Source organism: Arachis ipaensis, chromosome B04 (genome assembly GCF_000816755.2).
Source record: "Arachis ipaensis cultivar K30076 chromosome B04, Araip1.1, whole genome shotgun sequence".
NCBI classification, from domain to species: domain Eukaryota; kingdom Viridiplantae; phylum Streptophyta; class Magnoliopsida; order Fabales; family Fabaceae; genus Arachis; species Arachis ipaensis.
Window position 1 is genome coordinate 118,123,938 of NC_029788.2, and position 11,695 is coordinate 118,135,632.

General features: G+C 40.3%; 1 protein-coding gene across 2 annotated transcripts; it reads left to right on the forward strand.

The window, feature by feature from the left end:
• On the forward strand, positions 1,405-5,715 carry LOC107634980 (FT-interacting protein 1-like). Of its 2 annotated transcripts, XM_021121739.1 has the most exons (3): positions 1,405-1,602; positions 1,880-2,043; positions 2,425-5,715. In XM_021121739.1, exon 3 carries the CDS (start codon positions 2,466-2,468, stop codon positions 5,520-5,522), a length of 3,057 nt encoding a protein of 1,018 aa, XP_020977398.1. In that variant the 5' UTR covers positions 1,405-1,602; positions 1,880-2,043; positions 2,425-2,465; the 3' UTR covers positions 5,523-5,715. The 2 variants fall into 2 exon arrangements, with proteins under 2 accessions (XP_020977398.1, XP_016193810.1); XM_016338324.2 differs by lacking the exon at positions 1,880-2,043.

Below are 11,695 nucleotides of genomic sequence, written 5' to 3' on the forward strand. Positions count from 1 at the left end.
AAACTTATATGTTAGCTGAACCCAAAATTATTATTATCGGTGCTCTTAACTATTATATTTCAAGGCCACTTGCCGCATGAGTGGAGTACCTGATTGTTCAAACATTATCGTGACAAAAAGAAATATTACCTACCCAACTTTATAGTAAATTACATTGATTTTCCATTTTGCAAACATCAGTAATTCATTAATTCTACCTGGCGATGGTTACATTTCTTTTTTATTTTTAATGTGTAAAGACATCACCATCCACTCCTTCATACGTTTCAATAAAAAAAGATGTGTTCTGGGAATGTGAGTTGAAGATGGAATAGGAATGAAAACGGATTCACAGTGGAGAGTTCAAAGCAACCTAGGGTTTGACACAAATGATGTTTCCCAATGAGACGAAAGATTTTGCACTTGGTAATGATCAAATAGAAAAAGGACACGTGTAATGATTTGAGAGAGGCATTTGAGTTACGCGCTCAAAAGTGGGACAATGGACAAACAAAGCAACAACCCAAAGTCGCAAATCAGAGCGAAGCCTAAGTTGTCGTGGAATGTGAATGTTCTTCCAAAATGCGAAAATTCAAACAATAACGGACATGCAAATTCTCACAACTCTTTCCTTTGTCTCCCCGCTCCGTGTAATCATATTCTAATATAATACTCCTAGTCTCCTATTAGGCTATTAATTATTATACATCACTTTCACATTTTTTAAAATATTTTTTGAAATAATATTTAATTTCGTTTTTAAATTTGTACATTAACTTCAATTTAATTTTTGAAACTTTAATTATTTTTATTTAGTTTCTAAAATATTTTTGCACAGACATTAAAGAAACACTTATGTGGACAATTAAATGTCACACTAAATTATGTAAAACAATATTGTTTTGATTTTGGTATTCAAATAACACAAAAATAATATTATAAATGATGTTTATTAAAATTTTTCTTCCTAAAATAATTGATATGATGTTATTTTTGTACTAAAGCACGAAAATTATAAATGCGTCATTTTACAAGTTTCAACATGATATCTAATTATTTATGTGATTGTTTCATTAATTTTGTGTGTCAAAAATTATTCCAATAACTAATATAAATTACGTTTGTAAAATTTAAAATTAAATAGAAATAATTAAAACTTCATTAACTAAACTAAAATTCGCGTATAAGTTTAAAAATAAAATTGATTATTAACCTATATTATTTTGCTAATGTACAAAACATTAAATTTAATTTTGACGGCTAGTCATGTAAAGAAATTTTACAGTTATATTTAACTACATTCTTTTTTAATTTCATGTTTAGACCAATTCAAACGCCCTAATCCAAATGTCACAATATTTTTGTCAAAAAGACAAATGGTTTGCACTTTGCATATAAATATTTTTTGTATTCGGAAGTCAATTCATAATACCTCTTGCACTCGTTTTCAACGAACCATCCCAGAAGAAATATCATACCCCGTTCTTCCTCCTTCTTTTTCTTGCTCTATAAGATTCTCTCTTCTGATTTTTTCTCTCTATCAACCCCTTCCCCTTGCTTATTATACCTTCTTTTTGTTCACTTCTTCTTCTTCTTCTTGGCACCTTGAATATTCATTCACAGGTATGTTTTCATGCCACTCCTTCTTCTTATTCTTCCTTACTTTTGAATTCGATTCTCTGTTTTTTTTGCATATATATGTTGTTTCTGTTTTATTCTTTTTCCCACTTCTTAATTAACTGACTCTTAGTTTTGTTTTAGGGTTATACTGAGTTGCTATTCTTACTACTTATTAGTAATCAAAAGATTGAAAGTTTAATCCTTTTTCTCAAATTCTGTAATTTTCTGTTGATGATAAGAAAAGGGATTTTTTATATTCTTGTCTTGCTTTTTGTCACAGAGAAGAAGGTTATATAATTAATTGGTCCGGTTGATACTTTCAGAATCTTCCTCTGTCTTGCTTGTGCTTGAAGCATTACTTGCTTTCCACGACACTGTTTTCTTCTTCCTTTTTCCTTTTGTTTCCTTATCTACAATTCGAAATTAACAATTGAAGAGTCATAGGTAATTCATAACTTGTGCTGATTTTTTTTTTCTCTATTTTCTTTTGGATGGAGTAGACTGTTGTGCATCTATGAATTTACCAAGATTTCTGATTTTCAATGAAGAACAAACAATAAAGTTTTAGTTGAATATTCCATTGTTTTCTTGCCTTTGTGGTTTGTGGAATTAGTCAAACTATGAGAATATCAATCAATCTTTTAAATAAAGACACAACTATTTTTTATGCAGACATAATCAGACGTTGAAAATTGAAACTAATGTCTTCAACAAAATCACCATAGCTTTGCTTGATTGCATATTAATAGGAAAATATAGACAAATTTTAATACAATACTATATCTATTGATTTGAATATCAAGTTATCCATGTTCCTTTTTTCAGGTTCTGCCTAAACATTTCTTTCGTCCAAATCATTGGAACCAATGAACAATCTCAAACTTGCTGTAGAAGTTGTTAGTGCTCATGATCTTGCTCCAAAAGATGGTGAAGGCTCATCTAGCGCTTTCGTCGAGCTTCAATTTGACGGCCAGAAATTTCGCACCACGACTAAAGAGAAAGATCTGAGTCCTGTTTGGGATGAGACTTTTTACTTCAACATCACTGATCCAAGCATGATACCAAGCCTCAATCTTGAAGCCTTTGTATATCACTACAACAAAACCAATGGCTCAAAAGTCTTCCTTGGTAAAGTCCGGCTAACCGGAACCTCCTTCGTCTCGTATTCTGATGCTGTTCTTCTCCACTACCCTCTTGAAAAGAAACGTTTCTTTTCTAAGGTACAAGGAGAACTTGGTTTGAAGGTGTATGTTACAAATGACAATTCTATGAGAGCTTCAAACCCTCTTCCCGATTTCTTTCAGAATAACACATATCACATTCCAATGCAAGATCAAACACAATTACCATTCCCTGATCCAGTCCTTAGAGAAATTCCAATTAAGAAAACTCAGCCAAATAGGCACACATTCCATAACATTGCTAAATCGAATAAAGGCGAAAAGCAGCAGCCTAATTCGGCTGGAGCCGCTGCTGCTGCTGGGGTGCCTAATGTATCATTTTCCATGAATGAGATGAAATCTGCAAAACCTGCTGCAAAAGTTATGAATGCATTTGCAGGCTCAGCATCACCAGTTGATCATGTTGTTAGAGAGACTAGTCCTGTTCTTGGAGGGGGAAAAGTGGTTGGTGGAAGGGTGATTCGAGGAAATATACCGGCCAGTACCTATGATCTTGTTGAACCAATGGAGTACCTTTTCGTCCGAGTTGTTAAAGCTCGAGATCTTCCATCCATGGATGTAACTGGAAGCCTTGATCCCTATGTTGAGGTGAAGATTGGAAACTTCAAAGGGACCACAAACCACTTTGAGAAAAACCAAAGTCCTGATTGGAACCAAGTTTTTGCCTTTGCAAAGGAGAATCTTCAGTCATCAATTCTTGAAGTTGTGGTGAAAGACAAGGATGTGGTGATAGATGATGTAGTTGGGAATGTGAAGTTCAATCTCTATGATGTTCCCCGGCGCGTTCCCCCAGATAGTCCTCTAGCTCCAGAATGGTACCGGATTGAAAACAAGAAAGGTGAAAAGAACAATGGGGAGATAATGCTTGCAGTCTGGTACGGCTCTCAGGCCGACGAGGCTTTTCCTGATGCTTGGCATTCTGATGCCATATCTCCTAATGGAAGCTCTTCTTCTTCTTACTATGCTCAAATCCGGTCGAAAGTTTACCATTCGCCACGGTTATGGTATGTGAGAGTTAAAGTAATAGAGGCACAAGATTTAGTTCCATCAGAGAAATCAAGAATACCAGATGCATATGTCAAGGTACAGATTGGTAATCAAATCTTGAAGACTAGACCAGTTCAATCAAGAATGATGAATCCTCAGTGGAATCAAGATTTGATGTTGGTTGCAGCTGAGCCTTTTGAAGAGCCTTTGATCCTTACTGTGGAAGATCGCCTTGGAAACAACAAAGATGAGACTATTGGCAATGTGATTATCCCTGTCGGATCAATTGACAAGCGCGCAGATGATCGTCCCATCCGAAGCAGATGGTATCCTTTGGAGAAATCCATGTCATCTGCTATGGACATGGAGAATGGAAAACACAAAGAGAAGGACAAAGACAAGTTCTTCAGTAGAATCCATGTGAATGTTTTTCTAGAAGGTGGATACCATGTTCTTGATGAGTCTACTTATTATAGCAGTGATCTTAGGCCTTCAACAAGAGTGCTATGGAAGAAACAAATTGGTGTCTTGGAACTTGGAATTTTAGATGCTAATGTGATACCAATGAAGACCAGAGAAGGCAGGGGAACGTCGGACGCCTACTGTGTCGCGAAATACGGACAGAAATGGGTGCGAACGCGGACGGTTATAGGCAGCATTAGTCCAAAATTCAATGAGCAATACACTTGGGAGGTTTATGATCCTTCCACGGTTCTAACTCTTGGAGTTTTTGATAATGGACAGGTAAGTAGCTCTAATGGAAATGGCAACAGAGATTCAAAGATTGGCAAGGTTCGGATAAGGCTATCGACGCTAGAATCCTGCCGAATCTACACGCATACTTATCCATTGTTAATGCTTCATAATTCTGGTGTCAAGAAGATGGGTGAAATTCATTTGGCAATTCGATTCTCGTGCACATCATTCGTTAACATGTTGAATTTATATTTCAAGCCTCATTTGCCAAAGATGCATTATGTCAAGCCACTAAATATTATAGAACAGGACAGGCTGAAACAGCAGGCTGTGATCATTGTTTCGGCGCGACTTAGCCGCGCCGAGCCGCCTCTTAGGAAGGAGGTAGTTGAGTACTTGTCTGACTCAGATTCACATTTATGGAGCATGAGGCGAAGCAAGGCGAATTTCAACCGTCTGAAAAACGTTTTCTCAGGACTAATTTCGGTTGCAGGGTGGCTTGGGGAGATTTCCACGTGGAAGAATTCAGTTACAACGGTTCTTGTGCACATTCTTTTCCTTATGCTAGTTTGCTTCCCTGAACTGATTCTACCAACAATATTTCTCTACATGTTTGTTATAGGAATGTGGAAATGGAGGTTTCGACCCAGGTACCCGCCACACATGGACACAAGGCTTTCTTGTGCTGACGTGGCGAATCCTGATGAGCTGGATGAGGAAATGGACACGTTTCCAACCACGAGGAGTTCGGACATCGTCCGGTGGAGGTATGATCGGTTGAGAAGCCTCGCCGGACGAGTCCAGAGCGTGGTTGGAGACATAGCGGCCCAAGGGGAGAGGCTGCACGCGCTTATAAACTGGCGCGATCCACGCGCCACGGCGATATTTATGGTGTTCTGCATTGTGGCTGCAATTGTGCTTTATGTTGTGCCTTTGCAGCTGATGTTTATTGCCGTTGGATTTTATTTGATGAGACATCCTAAGCTTAGGAGTAAGACACCACCAGCACCTGTTAATTTCTTCCGCAGGTTGCCTGCTCTTACGGATAGCATGTTGTAGATACAACACTTTCTTTTCTGCTGCCAATGTTTGAATATGGATATTTCAAGTTTTTATTGGCAGTGCTGTTGTACAATTTTTTTCATGTATATATTATGTCTTGGTTCATTGAGTCATGGACCTTCATACAAATATATTTTTTTATCGGAAATTTTCACCCTTATTTAGTAGATGTAGATGTTATCACAACTAATTAATTTTCTTGGTTCTCATTACGTAGATTCAAAAATTATTTTTAGAAAAGTTATAATTAAAACTTTTTCATTAAAGTCTTTAATTCATCTCTACTTTACTATGGTTAAACATTGGCGTGATGTACTATTAAAAGATTCAAAAGTTATTTATAAAAAAATTTATAATTAGAAAATTTTCGGTAAAGTCCTTAGTTCTTTTAATATGATTAAACATTCTTAACAATTTTCGGTAAAGTTATTTTAGTTCTTTTTCATCGTCATATTAACTACTCTAAAATTCAGGCCAAACTAATCAGATGAAGTAGTTAGATCATAAACTAGTCATGTTTCGCAGATTAATAATCACGGTTCAATCATCACATGAAACTCATTTTATTGTATTTTTCTTGGAAGAGAGGTGAAGTGGAAAAAAGAAAAATATTGGTTTCTATTTTCACTATCCCGTTTCTCTCTAAACCAAACACCACCGTACCATGGTAGGAAGTAAGAACAAGAAGCAGCATTATGGCATTTACATTTTCCTACTTTTCATACAGAGCTAATAATATTTTATTTTAAGAAAATTTGTTTTACTTCACGTGTTCTATATTTCTATCTATTCTATAATTTAATGTTGTAATGTGACGTTGACTTATGATACCTCAACACAAATGCCTCAATCCTTATTAGTTGAACATATATAAACAATTGATAATAATACACAAGCCTCAAGAGACTTCAGAATCACATACAGCGGACAACATCCAAAATCGAATTCAAAGATTGTAGTCACTTCAAAAAACTCATGAGTCTTAGGTTTTATGTAGTCCCCTGTAACATTGTCCTTGAAATTGCTTTTATAATGGTAAAGATTTTATTCTTGTTTGATTATAAGATTATTGCCGGTGTTTCCTGTTTGCAGGTTTAGTTCTACATCGGTTATCCTTAATTTATTTCTGAGTGGATTCTCCTAAGAATTAATTTCTTTGCACTTGAGAAAGGCTTTAATATGTGGTGCGTTCACAGAATCTTCACTCGTTTCATTGTAAAAGTTATACGCATCATTCAGATGTGATTGTCATGATTTATATAATGTGTAAGAACGTTTATATTTACAACATAATCAAAACAACATTCTTAAACGAAACATGACATAACATGATCACTTAGCTAAAACATAGAATCAAGTAATGTCCATGCCACCCGATTAAAAAACATTAAGCATCTGATGATTATTATTGATTATTACAAGACAAGTATAAGATCATTTCTGAGGTCCGTTTTTTACTTTTCCAAGATTGGCAACTACGCCATCTACTATTTAGACTAAATTTTTAGGCTATTTAATATGATGAGTAAAGTGTCTGGTCTATTTCATGTTAGGATCCAGATTTGAGTAGAAATTGATAGTTACAGCAAGCAAAAAGCAGAAGTTTGAGGATGCTCTTGAAAGTATTTAACACCAAAGAAGAAATTGATGTTTGTTACGGCTTGACCCAAACATCACATGGGCCGACCCCACCCACGAGCCACCCGACCCGAACGGTCGGATACGAGGCATTCAAGTACCGACTTGGACACGCGTCCTAGACAGCTCTCTATTACAGCTGTATAGGGAAGCTTCGAGGAAGGTGGGTTCTGCCCTTGTGGGACCCACCTCTGACACGGTATATATGGGGAGGGTCCTACCCCTCCCCCAAGGTACGACACATACCATTCTCTCACTTTTCACCTGCACACCTAACTGACTAGAGCGTCGGAGTGTCTTTGCAGGTGACACCCTCCCTTCTCCACACGAAGAGCTCGGAACGTCGGCTACTCCACCTCCAACCCAGTAACTCGGAATCAGGCGACACCCCATCTCATCAATCGAAGTGCCAACCCGAACCGTCCGGTATCTGACCTACTAAACATTGGCGCCGTCTATGGGGAAGTCGCCTGAATGGACGTCATACTGGGTTCCACAGAACCAGGCCAAGGGGCCGAGCGGAGAGGGGAAGCCTCGGTGGCTTCCTCCCGGGAGCGAACGAGGTTCCCTCCACGACGAACCGAGCCGTCTTCACGATCTCAAGAAAGGCGCCCCTTCGGGGAAACTGGCGACAACAGCGCCAGAATAATGCAGGAATTGCGTCACAGGATGCAGAACCTAGAGCGCCAGCTGGCAGATCGGGAACATTGCCAACAAACTCTCGAATCAAGCTACTCCCGTTCCCCTCCGAGAAGCCACTCCCGGCGAACAGCTAGCCCACAATCTGAGCCCGAGAGCGCCAGGGAGGAAGGACGCCCAAGAAGACGCTGCGACCCAATCATTTACACCAGGCGTGAAAGGAGACACACCACAGATCGAGACCGGGAAGACGGTCGATAAGAAGACGGCGAGGGAAGAACAAGGAGAACGCAGGGACCAATCATAATGGGTGCAACCCCATTTCATCGTTCCATCCTCGAGGTCCGGCTGCCAAAGCACTTTGACAAGCCGACAGACATGAGGTACGACGGAACCCAAGACCCGCAGGAGCACCTTACGATCTTTGAGGCCAGGATGAACCTGGAGGGAGTGGGAGACGAGGTAAGGTGCCGCGCTTTCTCGGTCACTCTGGCGGAACCTGCAATACGGTAGTTTAATAGCCTCTCGCAGGGCTCGGTGGCTAGGTTTTCAGACATTAGCCGCGCTTTCCTAGCCCAATTTACAACCAGAATCGCAAAGGCAAAGCACCCGATCAATTTACTCGGAGTGACTCAGAGGTCTGGCGAGCCGACCAGGAAATATCTAGACCCGTTCAACGACGAGTGCTTGGAGATCGACGGACTGACGGATTCGGTTGCTAGCATGTGCTTGACGAACGGACTCCTAAACGAGGACTTCAGAAAGCACCTCACCACGAAGCCAGTGTGGACAATGCAGGAGATCTAAAGTGTAGCCAGGGAATACATTAACGATGAAGAAGTTAGCCAGGTCGTGGCTGCCAACAAGCGGCAGCCCTTCTACAATCAAACCCGGCAGCACGGTAACGGAGAAAGACAGAAGGAACACGCCAGAGACGGCGGTCCGAGCAAGACACCCAAGCTGTTTCCTCGAGTCGGGAAGTTCACCAATTACACCCCCTCATCGTCCCCATCATAGAAGTTTATCAACAGATAGCCGAGAAGGGAATTTTGTTGAAGTCCCGACCTCTGAAGGACCAGACCGGGGGAAACAAGAGCCTCTGTTGTGATTATCACAAAGGCTATGGACAGAAGACACAGGATTGCTTCGACCTGAAGGACGTGCTGGAACAAGCGATCCGGGACGGAAAACTGGCCGAATTCTCCCATCTCATCAGGGAGCCAAGGAGGCGAGATCGCGACCGCGAGGGAGAAGACAAGACTCGCGTGGTGAAGCGACATCACGAGCTGGAGGACAACGAGCACGGCCTTACCATAGTAAACGTGGTAACGGCGAGAGACGCACCTCCAAGGTCGGCACACAAGAAAGACGCCAAGGTCCTAGCGGTTTTCTCATCCTCTCTGCGAAGTTCCAAGAGGCTCCCACCCATCTCATTCGGTCCAGAGGACCAATGGTTCGATGAGGCCGCGGAAAACCCTCCCATGGTCATTACGGCCAGAGTGGGAACCGGCCTCATCAAGCGGATCCTCGTGGATACCGGGGCTGACTCGAATATCATCTTTCGCAACGTGTTCGACGCCTTGGGCCTACGGGATGCCGATCTAAAGACGCACCAGTACGGTGTTGTAGGTTTGGGCGACCACTTCATCAAGCCAGATGGGATAATCTCCCTACCAATATCTGTAGGATCAGGACAGGGGCGAAGGTCGGTAATGGCCGAGTTCGTGGTTCTACGAGACTCCACGGCCTACAACGTCATCCTAGGGAGGAAGACTATCAACGATCTCGGAGCAATTATCAGCACAAAGATGTTGATAATGAAGTTCATCGCTGATGATGGATCCGTGGGATCCATAAAAGGAGACTTGGAAACGGCAGTCGCTTGCGACAATGCCAGCCTCTCCTTAAGGAAGAAATCTAAAGAAGCATCGGGGGTGTTCCTTGCCGACTTGGACGCTAGAATCAGCGACAAGCCGAGACTCGAGCCGGAAGAGAACTTAGAGAGGTTCAGAGTCGGGGACACTGAGGAGAAGTTCACCTTCGTGAACAGAAACCTCCCACACGACCTAAAGGAACCTCTAATGGAAATGATCAGGGCTAACGGCGACCTATTTGCATGGACGCCAGCCGACATGCCGGGGATAGACCCCAAACTCATGTCACATCACTTGGCCGTGATGGCGGAGGCCAGACCGGTAGCTCAAAAGAGAAGGAAAATGTCGCAAGAGCGAGCAGAGGAGGTGGCCAGGCAGACGGCTAGCCTCCTCGAAGCAGGATTTCTTCGAGAACTCGACTACTCGACATGGCTGTCGAATGTAGTCCTAGTGAAAAAGCACAATGGGAAATGGAGGATGTGTGTAGATTACTCTGATCTCAACAAAGCATGCCCCAAGGACTGTTACCCCCTGCCCAACATTGATGCACTCGTTGACGCAGCGGCGGGATATCGGTACCTGAGCTTTATGGACGCTTATTCTGGCTATAATCAGATATCGATGCACCGGCCTGACAAAGAGAAAACAGCGTTCATAACGCCGGGAGGGATATATTGCTACAAGGTAATGCCGTTCGGCCTGATAAAGAAATAATTTTAAATTTTTTGTTTATTGAATTCTTACACTTTTTATTAGTTTTGTAATTAGATCAATTTAATATGATATACAAAACATTAAAGGCTATCTTGAGGTGTGTCAAATTACTACAATAGTCTATTGTGATGCTTGCATGATATAATTTAGAACTTGGCCTTTTAGCTGATCTCTCAATTCTTAAAGATTATACCTTAAAGATGCTTTGATGTGATGTCAATAATAGAGTAATAGTAAGCAGGGTCCCCTGAACCTTAACTTTAGTGAGTCGACAGTTTTGAGTATTATTTTAGGGATCCTTAATGGAAATACTGTCGCACTTTTTTTTTAGTATTCTAAGGGCATTAGGCTCTTCTGTGCTACCAAGTTTTTAATTTGAAATTATATGAGGATTTGTTTTACAGATGATTATTGCAATGCGGACATTGTATCAAAAGTGCAAATTGGTTCATGGTGACCTCAGCGAATATAATATACTTTATTTTGAGGTGATCTCCTCTTCACCTGTTTACATTTCATTGATTAAATGCCTCTGTCAAGTGTCAATAGCTAATATGGTTTTTCTCTATTTGTTAGGGTCACTTGTATATTATTGATGTTTCTCAAGCTGTTGATCCTGACCATCCTCATGCCCTTGATTTCTTGCGTGAAGATTGTATTCATATATCAGTAAGCACTTGTAGCAATAAATTGTTGATTTCTTGTTCTGTTTTTTATATCTCTGTAATGGGGATAATGAGGTAAAGGTGTGATTAAGTAGTTTTTGTCATGTTGATTTGCAGGACTTCTTTAAAAAGCATGGTGTGGCTGTCATGACGATAAGAGAACTGTTCGATTTTATTGTTGATCCAACTATTGCTGATGATGCTGTGGATGGTTATTTGGAAGAGGTATTTGTCTTTTTGTTTTCTTATGAGTTATTTCTCTGCATTTTCTGAACAACTTTAAGAAATAATTTTTTTATGCTTCTCAAAAAATTCTAGATGCAACAAAAAATCTCAGCAAGAGGAGATGTATCTGTAGAGGATGAGATTGCAGACTCAGTATTTATGCAGGTAAACTGATTTGTTATGTCAGCTTCTTACTTGATCCTTTTTCTTAATTAGTATGATATTTAAGTCAATCTATAGATATGAGTTTGATTCACTTGTTTTGCTTTTTATTTTGAATAATTGAAATGGGTTTCAGATTTGGTCTTTGAATCAACCGTGTTTACAGTCTGGTCAGTACAGTGTTCTTTTGTTCTTTCTTACATTTTCAGTTTCCTGAATTCTTTGTTACAGACTTACATTCCTAAGACGCTAG

Bases quoted from the DNA above. Each gene is read 5' to 3' on its own strand.
- LOC107634980 (XM_021121739.1), top strand. From the start codon at position 2,466: ATGAACAATCTCAAACTTGCTGTAGAAGTTGTTAGTGCTCATGATCTT.